The sequence below is a fragment of the Indicator indicator genome, chromosome 3 (assembly GCF_027791375.1).
Source record: "Indicator indicator isolate 239-I01 chromosome 3, UM_Iind_1.1, whole genome shotgun sequence".
NCBI classification, from domain to species: Eukaryota; Metazoa; Chordata; class Aves; order Piciformes; family Indicatoridae; genus Indicator; species Indicator indicator.
The window spans coordinates 16,745,818-16,764,729 of record NC_072012.1 but is presented as its reverse complement, the minus strand read 5'-3'; the positions used below and the strand labels follow the sequence as shown (position 1 = coordinate 16,764,729).

General features: G+C 36.7%; 1 protein-coding gene across 1 annotated transcript in view; it reads left to right on the top strand.

The window, feature by feature from the left end:
- Positions 1–18,912, top strand: part of UPF2 (UPF2 regulator of nonsense mediated mRNA decay) — a 56,900-nt gene that overhangs the window by 4,964 nt on the left and 33,024 nt on the right. Inside the window, exons 2-8 of the mRNA XM_054399933.1 lie at positions 115–494; positions 1,497–2,276; positions 6,384–6,544; positions 7,534–7,731; positions 9,552–9,701; positions 16,699–16,802; positions 17,300–17,385. Of these exons, the coding sequence (XP_054255908.1) occupies positions 133–494; positions 1,497–2,276; positions 6,384–6,544; positions 7,534–7,731; positions 9,552–9,701; positions 16,699–16,802; positions 17,300–17,385 (1,841 nt within the window). The 5' untranslated portion in view covers positions 115–132. The remainder of the gene's footprint in view (positions 1–114; positions 495–1,496; positions 2,277–6,383; positions 6,545–7,533; positions 7,732–9,551; positions 9,702–16,698; positions 16,803–17,299; positions 17,386–18,912) is intronic.

Below are 18,912 nucleotides of genomic sequence, written 5' to 3'. Positions count from 1 at the left end.
TCAGGCATTTGTGAGTTGTCTGACTTAGTTAAAACTGGAGTATGGCTGGGCTGTCTAATGTATCAACAAATTAAATATTTAATTAAAAGTACTTACTTTCCTGTGATTCTGCAGACTTGCCTGGGTAACACAATGCCAGCTGAGCGCAAGAAGTCAGCAAATATGGAAGAAAAAGAATCTCCATTAAATAATAAAGAAAAAGAATTCAGTGAAAGGCGACCAGTGAGCACTAGGGAGAAGCCAAAAGAAGATGTCAAGGTTGGCATGAAAAGAGAGACTTTAAAGATTCCTGAAGATAAAAAGAAAAAGCTGGAAGAGGATAAAAGAAAAAAGGAAGACAAGGAGCGGAAGAAAAAAGAAGAGGATAAAGTAAAGGCAGAAGAAGAGCAAAAGAAGAAAGAAGAAGAAGAAAAAAAGAAACTTGAAGAAGAGGAGAAAAAGAAACAAGAGGAGGAAGAGAAAAAGAAACAAGAAGAAGCAGCTGCGCAGCTGAAGTAAGTTGTCTTTTTAATTGCACCAAATGCTATAGTCCTATCAGGTTTGTGGGCAAGGTTATAAAGGATGAACTGTTTGAGTTGTTTATAGTAAGTTGTATATAGTGTTATAAAGTTTACGTGACTAGCTGAGTGTGCTCTATGAATTCTAGGTAGGTTTGAGTTTTCACCTCTAACCCATTTAGTCTCTCAGTACAGGTTTTTGATAGCATTCTCCATGTGATGACCATTATGCTTGAATAATTAAGCAGTTTCTTTCAAGATGGAGAAGTGTTAGCATCATAAATTTGGGAATATAGACACTTAACGGGTCCAGAAACCATAACAGGAGCAAATCTACTGTGACAGTTTACTGAAATTTCTTCTAATCAGTCGTTGATAATTGATAACCTGATTGGCAAATCAGAATATAACCTGTAATGTGTGATATTTCCAAAACAGTATGTCTTAGGATGTTATCAAAAGGTACTACAGTGTTGAAGAAGCATCTTCAGACCACTAAAGCAAGGATTCTGGATGTTGTTTTTGTTTGAAATGCATCACTTTCTAAGGCTGAGGCAATGTCATAGCCAAATTCCAGCTCGGACAGTTCTACTGCACCTGTTTAAAATTTTCTGTGTGATTTTAGCAGATTTGAAATAGATTTCCGTTGATTGTGTAATACAGTAACCTGCTGAAAGCTTGTTGTCCTCTTCTCCATTTGGAGTAAATGGAGTTTTGTTTGTATTTTCTGAATCTGTTGTGATTAATATATTCTACATAGAAATATTGAAGAAATTGCATTCCGTAACAAGTAATATGTGCCTTTTGCAGCAAGTAAACAGGCTTTATAAAGCAGGTGCTTTGAGTTTTCTAGCATTAACTTGTTAAATTTTAAAGAGTATGAAAGGGAAATCATGTTTAGAGCTACTACAGGCTTTGCAATTGACTTTTTATTCCTTTACATTGTTAACCTGAAAGTGAGATTCTGTGATGCAAATGGCTAATTTTTCTTTCTTTTAGAGAAAAAGAGGAAGCACATCAGCTCCATCAGGAAGCTTGGGAACGCCATCAGGCAAGAAAAGAGCTTCGCAGCAAAAACCAGAATGCACCAGACAATCGCCCTGAAGAGAACTTCTTCAGCAGACTGGATTCCAGTCTGAAGAAGAACACGGCTTTTGTGAAGAAGCTAAAAACCATTACAGAGCAACAAAGGGACTCCTTGTCTCATGACTTTAATAGCCTGAATTTAAGCAAGTATATTGCAGAAGCAGTAGCTTCCATTGTAGAAGCCAAACTGAAAATATCAGATGTGAATTGCGCTGTGCACTTGTGTTCCCTCTTCCACCAGCGCTATGCTGATTTTGCTCCTTCATTACTTCAGGCTTGGAAAAAACATTTTGAAGCAAGGAAAGAAGAAAAGACTCCCAACATTACCAAGTTAAGAACTGATCTGCGTTTCATTGCAGAATTGACAATAGTTGGGATTTTCACTGACAAGGAAGGTCTGTCTTTAATCTATGAGCAGCTTAAAAATATTATTAATGCTGATCGAGAATCCCACACTCATGTTTCTGTGGTTATCAGCTTTTGTCGGCACTGTGGAGATGACATTGCTGGTTTGGTACCAAGGAAAGTAAAAACTGTTGCAGAGAAGTTTAACTTGAGCTTTCCTCCTAGTGAGATAATTAGTCCAGAGAAACAACAGCCCTTCCAGAACTTGTTGAAGGAATACTTTACGTCTTTGACCAAACACCTGAAAAGGGACCACAGGGAGCTACAAAATATTGAAAGACAAAACAGGTGACACTTGAATTTTGCTTGTTATTATGAAAACAAATAGTGTATTTATTAAATGCCTATGTTTGTTGTGGTTAGTCTGTTAGTGTTGTGTAGAAGATGAGTGTTCTGTGGTACATCCAAAAAAAAAACTAAATTTACTCTGAATACTTAAAAAGCAAAAACCAAACAGGCTCTTTGAATAACTTTAAAGAAAATAGAAGTTGACTTATGGCTCGAATTCTCTTAACTCTTACTATTTTGGTGATGCTTCCTTAGCAACTTGAGAGTAATGCTTCTTTCCCAGCTGGTGCTGTCCTTTTCCAGTTGGCACAATCCATTTTCTCCCCTTCCATCCATTAGATAATGGAGCATATGCCACAATGGGTTTGGTTTGTTTACTTTCTTCAGTGTACCAGGATGGAGGAAAAATGAGATTGGCTCTTCCCCTTTTTGTGGGCCAGTTTTATGTATTAAAATGTTGGGGAGCATAGACAATTTGGCTCACGTAATTAAAATGTTGATATGAAAAGTTATGAAGAGTATCAGTATGCATACATTTGAGATCTGAATAATGTAATTTCTACCATGAGTACATTGTTTCGTATTTTTTTGTTTTCCTTTAAAGCATTCTGACTTGTCATTATTGGAACCAGCCTAAACCCAACTGCTGGTCTTAAAACACGGTCATTCTTAAATCCTCTTGGAAGCACTCCACGCAGATAGAAATTAACGTGTTGCTCTGTGTAAGCACAGGCAGCATTACTGTGTGTCAACACAGGTTTCAGCTGAAAGGTTGAACATCAGTCCAAAGCCAGATATATGCCTAGAATACATGAAAACTTGATATTCCCAAGACAAGGCTTTAAGCTTGGATCTGGTGTGCTGCAGTCCTATCTGGTCTCAGTTAGCAAAGTTGTGTTTCATGGGACCATAAACTGACTTTAGAGCTACTATTATTTCTAGAAGTACTTTATTACTTTAAAGTGTGCTATTGACTGTTGTTTCTTTAAAGTTAATGAATATAAACTTTTATACATGATTAGAGTTCATTCTGGGCACACTGGTTCTGCTGTGTTCTAAACCCTGTATGATACAAAATAATGTGGAAGAAAATTTCCAAGAGATAAAGAATGTTAAACCATGAAGAAAAAAGTAAGTGTTCTGGGAGAGGGAAGCACATTTTAATGTCTACTTGCACGAGTGGAAAAAAAATGACTGGATAGAGCCCTGAACAGCCTGTTCTGAGCTCATCATTGAAGCTGCTTTTTGGGTATGTGAGACTCAGGACTACTCTATGCACCTTGTCTTCTGAATTACCCCTATAAACTTCGGGTGCAAAGCTGTGTTTGGGGAAGATATGTGAAGAATTATAATTTAGTTATTTATCTCTATCTGAACTTGAAGGTGCTTATTTTAACTACTTAATAAAAGTTGGGGAATAAGTTTTGTTAAAGAGACAAGACATGAAAAGCTTTCCTGACTAATTTTACTTGGTTACCGTATGTGTATAACAGAGAGATGTTTGACATTTGCATGCTATGGAAGTGCAGGGCATGAAATCGAAGATGGAAACTTGCTTTATAAGAAACCTATGAACTATAGAAATCTTCTTTAACTGTGGATTTGGGGAAAGTGATTTTGTGGTTGGTTGGTTGCTTGCTTTTTGGCTGTTTTCAGTTGGTTGTGTTGTGGTTTTGTTTGGTTAGTTGGTTTTGGGTTTTTTGTTTCTGTGATTTTTGATTTACAAAAAAAAAAAAGTAATAATTCTATTGGAGAAAACAGTCTTCCATGTTTTAAACCTGATCCAGTTGGCTGAGAGGAACAGCTTTTTATTCCCAGTGTTATTCCAGAACCAGTGAAATGAAGAGGGAGTGAACTGGGTTCCCTCTTGTGCAGCAACAGTGTCATGTTTAGGTTATGTTACTTTGTCAGGTAAAACCTACTGAATTTATTTCTTCTGTGACTGAAATAACTCAAGCTGTATGTATTGGTTAAGTTAATTGAAAATCAATATGCTAACCTTAGCAGTGCTTCAATGTCATGTTACCTAGTGAGTCATTTAGGTAGAATTAAAGCTTTATTGGACAGAGAAGGTTTTGGCAACTGGGTAACTTGGAAAACTACTCTGAGTTAGGCTTTGACAGTAGAACCTGATGGTTGTTTGGTTACACAGCTGAAGGTACAGGAAAATCTGTGCAGGCTGTGTCACTCGAAGTAAACAGCTTGATTCCCAAATTCTAGTGTGAGTTTTCAAAAATGAGTGTTGGATACAGAAGAAACTTCTTTGCCTAAATAAGGATATTTTTGAGATCTGCCTCCTGTCACTTTGTGAAATTCTGAAGAGATGTAAAGTAAGAGAAATACTGCATGCTGTACTTCTGATTGCGTTTAGAAATGAATTGTGCTTTTTAAAGTTGGCATGGTATGCTTTAGCTTCTTGAATTTTTTAACACCTGCCTTTTGGGAACTGAAACTGAGAATTGAAACTCTTACACTGTAGTTACAGCATTTTGCTTTTTAGTAATAGCACAGAGCTTCAGTGCTCATGTTTATGAGGCCGCTGGTATACTTTAAGCTTAAAATATGTACCTAATGGATAGCTGTTTCCATGGAAAGGCTATGAATTGGCACTTAACATGTTTCCTGAATCCAGACTGAACTACTGCACTTTGGAAATTCAGTCGTTATTTAATTTGTTCATCTTTCTTGCCCTTCTTTGTAGCATGAGCAGGTAAAACGTGGTGTCTAGGTGTTTTGTAAGAGGGTCAAGAAATAGAATTTTTGCTACTCTTACTGCTTCTTGCCCTCTAACAAGACATTTGTGTCAAGTTTTTTGTTCTCAGCAGGTATTAAGAGATTTTTGTTGCTCATCCTGTGAATGTGTTGTGTACAAAATGACTTCTGTTTTACAATTAGCCCAGAATTGAAAAACCTAAGATTGATACCCCTCAACTTATGTTACTCAAACTGGTTTAGAATTTTTATGCCATAAAACATTTGAGTCTTTTGCCGAGAATGTTACTCTATACTTACTGCTCAATGAAAGCCCAATGATAATGTAATGCTACAGCCTGCTTTAGGAATTATAACATTTGCACCTTACTTAAAACTTCTAATATTTTCATCTCAAGGCAGGGTGCATTGTCAGTGGTTACAATGAGTTAATCCAAAGTTACTTAGCATTATTCAAGCTACTGTAAAACACATTGGAAAATTGCTAGACAAGCTCGTCCTGTCAGCTTCCCTTTGCAAGTTCTGTATTCATCTGTGCCCACTTGTATCTTTCTTGATAGCTCAGCCGATCCAAAGTAAGGAGATTTCTCCATTTAAGAACTATCGAAGCAGAGTGAATCAAGCCACAGATTGGAAAAAGCACTTCTTGGGAGCCCCAATTGAGGACCAACTAGGACATTGCTGATGTGCAACCATCTTATTCTTAGTTAACCCAAAATCAAAGATGACAGTCTTTGATTAGTCTTGTGGCAAGCTTTGTAACAGCAGAGATTACAAATACAAGTTGTTTTTGACAACAGATTTAAAATAAGTATGGATAAATAAGTATGGATAGTTTCATAAAAGAAAACAAATAAGTCAAAAAAACCCAAATGTCTGCTCTAAATTTGGACTGTTAGCCTTGAAATAGTTGGATTTATTGGAAAATTAATGGGCAGATTTTAACATGCAACTTATTTTGAGCATCCTGCCAGTCAACACCCATTTAGTTGTTTGAGCAGCATGGAAATGTACTGTTACAGATGCTAACCAGTTTTTATCCAGTTTTATGTAAGTTGAATGTTTTAACTTACTACAAAAGTCTGTTCATAGTGCAGGACTGTCACAGGATAATCATGATCATACTTGAAATCTAAGTTAACCTTCTCTTTGGTCTTGAAATTAAAGCTATGACTGCTTTCCTCTGTTATATTGAAGGCTGTAGTTCAGTATGGTTGTTTGGAGAAAAAAAAATAGCATTACTCAAGTTTTTGCTCTTTCACTCTAAATTAAGATCGTCACAGTTCCCTCGAAGAGGGAAGGTTAGCTGTGCTTAGAGGAATTGATAGTAGTTCGGCTTAGCCCAAATATGTTTTAAGAAAAAATGTTGCCTTACCGTAACTTTGATTTTTGTAGGCGCATTCTTCATTCCAAAGGAGAGCTGAGTGAAGATCGACACAAGCAATATGAGGAGTTTGCAATGTCCTATCAGAAGCTGTTGGCAAATTCTCAATCTTTAGCTGATCTTTTGGATGAAAATATGCCTGACCTTCCTCAAGAGAAACCAACACCTGAGGGTAGGACATCATCTAAAGCAAGTCATCTGAATCATAAACTAGAATCACAGAATGGCTTAGGTTGGAAGGGACCTCAAAGATCCAACCTTCTCACCATGGGCTTGAATGCCTCTCAACTAATCAGAACGCTTGGTTGTGGTGGGAAGGCTAACCAAACCCTCTTACTGATGGGTTCTTCCTGCTTAAGGATATCAATGAATGACTAACACGTTTTTTTTTTTTTTTTGGTTAAAGTAATTAAACCTCATACATAACCATAACTATTGTATGTGTTGTGTAGTTATGGCATTAATGTGTATGCCATGTAGTTTAGATTTGTTTCAGGTAATACAGGAATAAATATAAAATTAAAAGATTTTTTAACCTAATCCTTTCAATTTAATAGATGCATTATTTTAACATTTAAAGAACTGTATATATAGTTTGAGCTTTAAAATTTGATACTGTTAAAAAAAGGGGTGTGAAGTATATTTTGGATGGTGATGTTATGAATAGGGCATACTGTTAGATAAGTGGTGCTCTGAGCTCCTGAGGGAGAGTACAATATTTATGTGGCAGAGCTGTCCAGCACCTTAAATCTCAAACTTTAGTTTTAGAGATGTTGAAATCGTGACTATACCTTTTGTGTAAAAGCTGTGTTTCTTAAATGTCTCTTTCTGTTCTGAAAATACAAGGGGGTGCTAGTTCATCATACTCAAAGCAATTATTTCTTTTGCTGATATAGTTAAAGGCTGTTACAGCTTTCCTTTCTATTTCTAAATGCGCTGCTTGATTTGAATTCTGATACTGTGTTTTCTTTCAGTGTTAAATTTACAATTTTAGTAAGATTGGGTTGTTAGAAGCACTTTATGCATTGCAACATTAAAGTGAAAATTGTGGTAATAAATAATACGTTTCTAAAAATATTTTTAAATCTTTCAGTGTGCGTCCTTTTAGAAGATCAGAAATTTGCATAAATAATTTTCTTGTGGTTTCACTGTTTTTTGCAGAACATGGACCTGGTATCGATATTTTCACACCAGGAAAGCCTGGAGAATATGACCTGGAGGGGGGTATTTGGGAAGATGAAGATGCAAGAAACTTCTATGAGAATCTCATTGACTTAAAGGCTTTTGTGCCAGCAATTTTATTTAAAGACAATGAAAAATGTTCTCAGAACAAGGATTCCAGCAAAGATGAATCAAGAGGTAGAATGCTTAGATGAGTATTTTTTTTTTTAACCTATCTTATCCAACAGATAGGCAAACAATGGAAGTATTGAGTCTCCAATATAGTAATTTTAGTGATTGGGACAGAACAAAAGTTTGGACTAATTTTTAGGGAGGAAGTTATGTGGGGTCAGGATTATATCTAGATGTGGTATTGAAAGAAAATACATTTTAATATTGATATAATTTGAAATAATTGGAGGTTAACCGATGTAAGTAAACATTAACTTTTCTGTGAGAAACCTGAATTTCTAAAGGTTTACCTTCTTTGAATGGTGTTAGCCTGGATGATTCTTCACATCTGACTCAGCCAGGCATTGGTGCACTAGCTGTGATGGGATACAAATGATATTCACTACTACTGGCTCAAAATGTAACAGAAGGTACATGTTTGGATAAGAGCAGTGTTTTGACTCTTAGGAAAAACACACAGGCTACATGCTTTTCTAATACACATGCAGTAGGTCAGTGTTGAGTATTAATGGCATTTCAGCTTTATAGCTCTTGGCCTTCTTTTTGATTGCTTAGTTCTGAAATTGCCCTGTGAGGATAATTAGGTGTTGGAGCAGCTTGCCTGGGGAGAGTGGAATCTGTCTTAAAGAGATTTTTTTGAAGACAGCTGAAAAAAGTCCCAGAGAAATCTGGTGTGAATACAGCGTTCATCCGCTTTGAGCAGAAGCTTGAACTAGAGACCTCACCAGAGTCTGTTCCAGAGTCATTTCGTCTGTCATTCTAAACAGGTTGCCTGGTTTGAGTCTACTATTTTCATGTGATGTATGCAGGGTGTACGAGTTGTCACATTTTTGTTTGAAAAAATTAAGTGTTTTAATAAGATTATTTGCCCTGCAAATTATATTTTTAGGAAGCTTATTCTGCAAGTGATGTGTGAAGGAGACCTGAATCATAGAATCAGTCAGGATTGGAAGGGACCGCAAGGATCATGTAGTTCCAACCCCCCTGCCATGGGCAGGGACACCTCACACCTGAAAGAATAGTGAAATGTTGTAAATACTAATCTCTTGGAAAAATGCTTTTATGCTGGACCAGTGTTATTGTCCAAGAAGAATATTAACTGTTCCTTAAGGAATCTTACCTTAGAGATTGTTTTCAATCAATTTGACCTTCTGCATGGTGTGTTACTTCAAGGCCTCTTCCTCCTCTTCTGATTTCTGATTTTTATTTTTTTTTCCCCTTTGTCTGTGTGAAATGCTCAGTTTTCCTCATTTTGTCAGTTTTCTTATCAGTTGAGCTATGAAGAAGATGCAGTGCAAACATTAATTTGTATCTTTGAATCTGGCTCTTTTTTGAGTTATGTTTGTGATAATCATTTAATGGGGTTTTGGAAGATACTGTTTTTCCATCTGATCTTACCAGCATACAAGTTTTTTATTGCTTATACTTTCCACGTGACGGCCTGGAAATACATTTTAAGCAGTTTTGGCTCTAGACTGCTAAATTTATGAATGTCCATTTAATGTATATGTGTCATCCAATGAAGACATGCCAGGTAGACTTCAGAACAAACCAATGCCTGTTGAACAAAACTAAAACCTGTTGGCAGTCTTTAACTGATTCCAGCATAGGTAAATGTGTGCAGTTTTCAGATGGATGGGTAAAGCTATGTGAAGGACATCTGACCGTTGAGACCCGAGAGTATACTCTCAAGAAGTAGATACTCTTTGCCATTTAGTCTTTTGACAAGACTAAAGCACTAAGGCATAGGTCTAGCAAACCAAGTCTTTCTGTATTCTAATCAATACTGTGTATTTATTAAATGTTTCTACTTAACTTCTACTTAGATTCTAAAGATGCCAAAGATAATAAGGAAGCACCTGGGAGTGAGGATTTGGAGTTGGAACTGGAGAACCTGGATATTAATGATGACCCTCTGGAGTTAGACTGTGGAGATGAGGCAGAAGATCTTACAAAAAAGCTTCTTGATGAGCAAGGTAAAAAGAATTGGATTAAGAATTGTTTCTTGATATTTTTTTTTTTATTTTTAAAAGTTTTTTTTATTTTGGTGCGTTTAGTTAGAGTGGTATCAGGGAGAGCTGTGTATTTATTTATAAAATAGTGGCTAGAAACTGTTAGGTTGTGCTCAAAAATGCTTTTGTAATGAGACATTGATACAAGTGAGAAGTATTATATAAAGATTTATGTAGTGAAAGTTACTGATGCCTTTGCATAGCTTTTACAAATCAAACGTGAAGGCAGTTGTCTGAAAAGAGACAGGAAAGCAGTATACAGACTTCAGGGCATAAATGATTTTCTCATCAAATATGCTTAGGGCATAAATGAAGTATTTTCTGTTCTTTTAATCTAAGGGTCAGCTCTGCTTCTATCTTATTAATTGTTAGAAACTTTTCTTTTGATGTTATGGCTTTACAGAGCAAGACATAAGAATTCTAACCTCAAATTACATGTAAAAGGCTGCAAATGGCACCTGTGAAAAACTTGCATTAGTTTTACCAAGAGAAACAGCATCAAAATGTTCATAAGAATATTTCTTACGAATTACAAGATTTTCGTAGTGATAGTAGTGAAAGAAAAAGTAACATCAAGTGTTAACGGTCAAATTCACTGAGGGGCAAGTGAGGTGTTTTCTGTGAGCCCAGTTTGAAAGACATGTTGGTTCTGCTGCTTTTGATTTCCAAGGACCAATGCAGATTCTTTTCTTTCATTTCTAAAGTAGGAAACTTCTTCTGTGTCTACAATGGAAAAAAATTAATAAAATCACATCTGGAGTCCTCTGGCTGGAGATCTCATGGCTTAAAAGTGGAAATCCTACTTGATCTAGTGAATTTATAATATAATCACATCCTCTTGTTTAAAGCTGTGTTGGGCTTTAAAAGTGAAGGAGTTAAAGCCAAAGCTTCAAGCCATGGAGTTTAAATCAAACCTAACAAGTTCAGGCCCTAGTAAAGACTGTTTAAAGAGTGGGTTTGTCTATCAACACTGGTGCATGTTGAGTAGTTTGGACAACTCTTGGAAGTGCCCAGTCTCTTTCAGCTGACAATAGCAATAAGTTAAGGCATGTGAATCTTTTAAATTGGGTGAGTCTTGTGTACCTAAGGATAGCTGAGCTGAAATCAGTCTTGGAGCTATGCTGGTCTGTGACACTTCACAAAGTCAAAGAAATTAGCTCCAGAGTCCAAATGTTTCAAACTTCTTCTGAAAGGAAAGCTGTTAAGAAAATTCTATGTAATATTTCCTCAGGTTTTTCCTTTCTTTACTTAGGAAAAATCCACATAATCTTTGGAATAAATTATCCTTTACATTTATGTTCTTTTTGGAGTAGTCATCAGCTCACTGAGCTAGCGAAGATACTAAGTTTTAATTGCAGGATGTTCACCTTTAGTGCGTTGTTATTGTCTAGTCAGAGATCTCAAAACAGTGAAAAAGCTTAGTTCCAGGTATCTATAAGGGAGATACCCTTAGATGTTCTCTTGGAATTGCAAGGAAAAAGAGCAGTTAATTCTGAATTGGGGATAGCCTGCTAGGTAGAGCAAAAATGCTTTGTCAATAGACATCTAAGGAAACATGGATATTTCCTTCTTATGTTTTTTTCAAGTGATCCTTGACTTGATAGGAGAATGAAGATTATTCCAGATATAAGCACAAATAATGTGAGTGTGAGATTCTATAGAAATGAGGGAGGAATAACAGGAGATGAGATCAGAAATACAAGATACATTCTCTGTCTAGTTCTAGCTCACTGGGAGACAGTGACAGTTTGAGTAGGCACAAAAAGGATTGATGGTCGTGCTTTTGATTGCAAAAGGAAGATGTCTTGTCATAATCCAAAACATCAGTCATCAATACTAGTTTCATTTTTTTAAGCTAGGTATTGACTGAGCATTAAACATACTGCCATCTGAAAGGTTAATATAAAATGTGTCAGTATAGGTTTATTTTTTTATCATTAAAGAGCCAGCCCTTAAAGAAAACCTTTTACCTTCTGCCTTAAGAAGGTAATGTCATTTGGTTCACAGTGTTGGCTGTTTCTTACTGGTGAACATCTGCCTCATGATCATCTTTGCTCATTAGTTTATTTTTTATGAAACTTAGTGTCTTTCTGAATTCTGTGACAAATTTCTTTTGATGCTGACACGTAGCTTCATGAATTAATGATGGAAATCAAAATAATCACCAGATCCTTGCTCTGATAGGAAACTAGGCTGTAAATTAGCTGTTTCAAGTAAAATAACACAACAATTCCTTGTTAGTTTTTTTGTGTATGGAATTCTGAACACCCCAAATTGTTGTCGCCACATACACAGAATTAACAAAATTTTCAATTTAGATTTTGTTTCAAGTCATGTGAAGCATTTTCATCTAGTAAACTGGTGGATTGTTTTGAGCCTTTCTTTTAAGTAAAGTTCAGTTAGGTTTGAAATGAGGGAAATTAGGTGTCCTTTGGCTGAAAAATATAGCTTTAACTTTTCTTCGTATGGATTGATTTTTCTGTACTTCAGGTAAGTTAGTAGTCATGTTTTGTGCAAAGCCAGCAAAGAATGAAACCACTGTTTTATGACACTTCCAAGCATAAACCAGAGTATTCCTAGGTTGAGATGGGCCTTTAGTATGAAAAGGGAGGATGCCTGTTGCATAGCGATGTCTTAGAATGATAGAATAGTTTGGGTTGGAAGGGGCCTTTAAAGGTCATCTAGTTCACCCACCTCAGCACCGAGCAGGAATGTCTTCAACTAGATCATGAAGAGCCCCATGAAAGAAAAGTGGCTTTAGTTATTTAGTTATTGTGATAATCTGGCAGAGGCAATAAATAAATTATAAGGGGGGAAGACAGGATAAATAGGGTAGACAGTCCAGTCAGACAGTGGGTATTGCATATCTTTTGGAGCTTTTGCATGTCTTTGTGTCACTTCATCCTTTTCTCCTTTGTCCAAAGATGAAGGAAGCAAGGCAGTTTCCCAAAATGTGTGTTCTTAAAGCAGGTCTGCCCTGCTGTAGCATCTTTCACATCATTGCAGTGCCTGTTTTTGCTCTGTGTTCTGGAAGATTGGAGTCTGTAGTCAACTAAGTTTAACTTCCTTTTACATGTTATATCTTAAAGTTAATTGAAGAGGTTAGTTTACCAGGAATTCACCTAACTTACTTTGTTTCTCTGTGTTAACTTTGAATCTTAATTTTCTTATTTTCAATATGCTCAGGGAAAAGAGAGGGAGCAGATAGCATCGGAGCTGAAAATAGTGACGGAAAACATGCTGAAAGAAGTGAGTTTTGAGGTTGTTTTTAAAAGAGAAGATGAAATGTTAAAAATGAAGCCATTTGAATGGAGACAAAAATGTTAAGTAAGCAATGGCCAGGGTGGAAGACATCAAGGGTATTGGGGAGTAGGAGGAGTGTAATATATCTAGCAGCAGAGGTGAAGTGTAGAAGTGAGTATTAAATGAACCCTCTTAATTTTGACACACTGTTTAGAGTGCTAGTAAATTTCCTATCAGATCACCAGGAATTAAAAAAATATCTGAAAATATTCGTTAGGAAATCTATTTTTGACTTGTGAGAGTAGACTTCGAACGCATTCCTCAGTGAGGCTTTGATTCAACAAGACACTTAACATTATGTTTATGCCTATGTTGTGCAGAGAGGGGGTGTCCAGGCAACAATATGTTTATGGTTTATACCATCTGAATGTGAGGGCTCCCCCATGATCAAACTGGTCTCACAGAGGAACAGCACTTGCATTGCAAAAACGCTTCTGTTATTTCCGCTGTCTGGATAATGCTGTACAAAGTGGACTGAAACTTTCAGACGATGCATTTTCCAGGAGAAAATCCTCTGTAAGGTTATAGTTCTGCAAAAAAAAAAAAAGGTACTGACAATAAGGGAGCCACGGCTTTCTCAGAAAGTTTGTGTATTGAAAGAGGAGAAAGCAAGTAACGGTTGTTGCTGAAGTTTTACACCAGTCATTGAACTTCAGTAATGACTTCAGTAAATCTTTAGTGCCTTCTGATGCTTGCTCAGTTCTGCTCCCTGAAAATTTTGCAGGATTGCAGGCATTTCTGGTTAAATAAAAAGGTGTTAAAAAGAAAAAATTTTTCTTTTTGACCCTACAGTGATGATACTGCATGATGTGATCTGCATCCAGACACACTCTTACAGAGTCTACTTGTAATTGTACATTACTACTTGTAGTAAATTTTTAAAAAGAAATAATACAGTTTTAAAATTTAGTGATAATGAGGGACTGGAACTTGAGAGGATTAAAGTGGAAAGCAAGAAGTGGGTGAATTTTTTGCATGAATTGCATACTTAGAACCATTGTTTGTCTTAGGGAAGAAAGCCTGGCTGTTTAATTTCCTGTCATAGTAACAGTTTTCATTTACCTTAAGTCCCAAACCTGCCTCAGGTATTACAACAGAGTCTATCCACTTACGGAGGATCCACATACTGTGATAAGAAAGAAATACTTAGAAATACACTATGAGAATATCTGTGAAGGGGAGAGGACCAGTGAAAGAAGAGATATATTTGGAAACTGTTGAAATAGAATGTGATAGAAGTGACTAAATTGTCAAACACTTAAGCTTTTTAATTTACTTCAAGACTGTTGGGCCAGTTTGAATAGAAGACTGATGTGAGACACCTGATTGCTCTAAGGGAAAAAGGGGAAGATAAAAGAACATCAGAAGGAGGCAGGAAGGTGTGGCTGTAAATATCTTGAATGAAAAAAATGCATTTAAACTAAATTTGTTATTAAAAATTGTCTAATTTGAGCTGTTATGTGTATCCTACTGAACTCTCCGTATACGGCTGATAAGAGTCAGCGTTCCCTTAAGCATTTAAAACTTCCTGGTCTGATGTGTCAGCATCTGGATCCATCTTCCTTTTATTTTTTGTTTTGCTCTCCTTTCTTAATAAATCCTTCTCTTGTTCTTTTGACTTCTAGTGCAAGACAGGAGGCAATGTCATCTGCCTAATCTCTAGCACCTTCAAGACTAGGCAGCTGGCAGTGTTCCTTGGAGCAGTTCTTAGTTTTTCTCTACCTAAGCCCAACCCCTGCCACTATGAGATTCCAAAATCAAGGGAAAAGTCCTACAGCGTAGCATCTTTGTTATCTCTTTGCCTTTCAGTAACTTGAATTTTTAGCCTGGAGAAGAGGAGGTTCATGGGGGACCTTATTGCTCTCTACAACTACCTGAAGGGAGGTTGTAGCCAGATGGGGGTTGGTCTCTTCTCCCAGGCAACCAGTTACAGAACAAGAGGACACAGTCTCAAGCTGTGCCAGGGGAAGTTTAGGCTGGATGTTAGGAAGCAATTCTTCACAGAAAGAGTGGTTGGCAATTGGAATGGGCTGCCCAGGGAAGTGGTAGAGTCACTGTCCCTGGAAGTGTTTAAAAAAAAGACTGGATGTGGCACTCAGTGCCATGGTTTAGTTGGTTAAAAGGTGTTGGGCGATAGGTTGGACTTGATGATCTTGAAGGTCTTTTCCCACCTGTTTGATTATGTGATTCTGTGAAAAAGGAACTTGTCTTCCATCCTAGTTTGTCTTACCATGTAGTCTGTAAAGACAGGCTTTACCAGGTGTTGGACATTTGATAGTTTACTTGGGTGTGATTTCCACCACTACCACCACCACATTTTGCTCTTTGAAATCTGTTTCCCTTTCAAATACCTCCTACGTATTCTTGTTCCTGCTTAACATCCTTAAACTGAAAGAAAATCAAGCTTCATCGTGTTCCTTTCTCAGGAAGCATGTTCTTTCATGTTGCTTTAGGGTTCTTTCCAGCTGTTTGTGTCTATAACTAATTTTGACTCTTGTGCTGTATAGCAAGCTAGACTCTTCTCTAGAACTTAGTAAAATCTGGGATTTTTTTGAAGCATACCACAAGTTCTGCAATTATTTTTGAAGCATACCACAAGTTCTGCAATTATTTTTGAAGCATACCACAAGTTTTGCAGTTAGAAAGCAAATGTAGAGGGATTAATCTGGTGAGATCAACATAGTTGATGGCAGAAAATCTGTTTCAGTGGTAGAATTGTCCTTCAGTCTTCCACTTGTGCAGTGTTATTGATTCAATCAGTAGACATAAGTGACTGTCACTGCTTCTTGTGTTGCAAACTACATGGAAGTATTTGCTTGAAAAATAAGTTGTCACTTGCCTTACAGTTGCAACATGATCAACCCTACCTCCTTGTTGCTTTATGGCTCTAGTTTCTGTACAGCTGAAAGAATTAAGTTGGTCTCTAGCTTTTACAGCTTCCAGTAAAAAGATATCAAGAGCACATTCTACCACATGAGAGAAACTTTTTACTGTAAGGGTGACAGAGCACTGGAACAGGATGCCCAAAGAGGTTGTGGAGTGTCTTCCTCTAGACTTTCAGAACCCACTTGAATGCTTTTCTGTGTGACCTGCCTAGGTGATCCTGCTTTGGCAAGGTGTTTGGATTCCATCTCTGAAAGTCCGTTCCAAACGCTACCATTCTACAATTCTGGTATTCTGGGAAAAAATGACTTTTGCTTTTGATCAAAAATTCTGTTTCTCATGCAGGGCATACATGTCTTTAATACAGTCGTGGATTTTTTTTTTTTAAGGTGTGTTGTGTTGTTTTCCCATATTGTTTTCTCCCATGTTTGAGCCTTCCTGTGGTCCTCCTTTTATCACCTAAAAAATTTACCGTAGTTTTCTAGGAATATATATTAGTTGTTGCTCTTGACAGTATGAATTAGGAGGAGGCAGGGAACTTCATGAATAGGAATGCAAGTTTAGAAGTGATACTTTTGTTGGTATAGAGACTCAGTGGATCTGTATTTTTTTACATTAAAAAATTTTTTGATTTTATAATTTTCTTTTTTTACTTAATCTGTGGATGAATATTAAGTACTAATCATTAAAAATACACTGTTTGGGAAATGCGATTGCAAATCCTTACATTTCATATCTTAAAGATATGTGCTGCTTGTTTATTTCACTCTGTTAGAACAAGAGGATGAAGAAGCCAGTACTGGATCTCATTTAAAACTTATAGTTGATGCTTTTCTTCAGCAACTTCCAAATTGTGTCAACAGAGACCTCATAGACAAGGTATAGTCACAGTTTTTGTATTTTACCACTCTTAAAAGCTAGTGTTGAATCAAATATATTTGAAATAAATATTCAAGGCTTTGGAATCTTGCAGTAGCTGAATTCATGCTTAACCTGAAGGATATGTTTTCTTTTTCTCACTTGGCTATTGCAAAAATATTGTGTAATATTTTTTTATTGTCAGCCTGTTATATGTTAGCTCGTTTTAGAAGTAGACTTTTTCTCCCTTTTTCTTCTTCTCCCCCCTTTCTGACAAATTACTCCCTGTTTTCTCAAAGGTGGTTTCTTCTTTGTGATTATCCAAAGAATCAGTTCCTGTAGCAGGACGTGTTTTGCTAACTCTGTTACTTTTAGGCAAAAATTACGATTTTTATTTTAAATATTTTTTTCTTGCATGTAGCGAGAATAGTTTTGTAAAAGATGCATTTCAAAAAATGCTTTGAATAAAAATCTTCTGCATTCAAGGTGAAGTATTGTATTGACATCTCTCTTTCTAGGCAGCAATGGATTTTTGCATGAACATGAATACAAAAGCCAACAGAAGAAAACTAGTGCGAGCACTTTTCATAGTTCCCAGACAAAGGTAAGAACTGAAGGGGAATCAGCTAGATCCACTCTTTAACTTATGTATGTATTTTTTAGCTCTTGAAACCCAGTGCATATTCCATATTTGTTTATTCCTGATGTGCACTCAAACATGGTTTGAGTGTCTGTTTTGTCTCAAGTCTTGCGTAGACTACTGCTTTGAGTAAGTGCTTTGCTATTTTGTTTCCTCTATTAAATTCTTCCCTGCACTGTGTTTTCAACCTTAATTCTAGCTTTTTTTTCTAAATCCCATCCGTAATAAGTGTCTGCTGTGCTAATAACCCTACTCTGTAACTCTCTGTGAACCAGTGGTTGGTTGGCTGACTATACAGTGTTGACCTGATGCTTTTGATACTACTTTTTTGCAGTTAGAAATGCACGTAGTCCATCATAGAATCACAGAATGTTAGGGGTTGGAAGTGACCTCCAGAAATCCATTGAGTTCAACCCCCCCTGCAAAGCAGGACCACTTAGGGGGGGGTCACATAGGAACACATCTAGGATGGATGGAAGATTTTTAGAGAAGGAGACTCCACAACCTCTCTGGGCAGCCTGTTCCAGTGCTCTGTCACCCTCACAGTAAAAAAGTTTTTTTTCTCACATTGAAATGGAATTTCCTGTGATTGAGTTTATGGCCATTGCACTTCATCCTATCACTGAAAAGAAACTGTATCTCTTTCATTCTCTTTATGGATTCTTTTCTCTAAAAATTATGGGTTTGATACCTCAGTTTTCAGGGACGCAGATGGGAGCCTGATTGTGCCTGAAAGGTAATTACTGACAGAGGAGGTAGATAGTACCTTCTTTGTTAGGTGTAACAAGGCACTCTTCATCCCAAAATTATGGTGTTGTAGAAATACTTTTGTGTATCAGCCTGTTTGAAGTCATGAAGTGCATCAAAACACAATTTGAGAAGCCTGGAACATCTGTAATGTTGTAAATCAGCACAATGACTTAGAATTTTGTCTATAGCTTTACCATAATAGAGAATTTTCAGCATTTGCAAAGTGTTGCTTGCTGCCTGATCTGTGAACATAAAGTAATATTTGTACTGCTGCCCTGTATTTCTGCTGGTACTGTACATTCCAAACTGACCATGAACTCTTAGAACATCTATGAAGATGCAGAAGTTTCTTTCCATAATCCACTAAGGCATACTAGATGATAATGACCTGAAAGAACTTGTTGACATTGTGCACAGCAAAAGAGGTACTTTCAGATGAGAGCAACCTTGATGGCTTGTCAAATCAGCAGTGTGGTTTCACAGATACCTTGAAAGGAGGAGTTAACTTTGTAGTGTGTTGTAGTATTTAAAAAAAGGGTCTTTGATTAGGCAGCATTAGGAGCGCTCTAAGTTGCTAGAAACTTGTGTAGTCTCCCCATCACCATTGATTGTCATCTTTCCAGTAGCAGTTGCATTATCCCACAAATCTGTTTTTAAAATAATAACAATTTCAAGTTACATTTTTTTTTTTTCCTGTAGGAACTCACTAAACTAGTATAGATGGTGTGGTTGGCTCAAGGA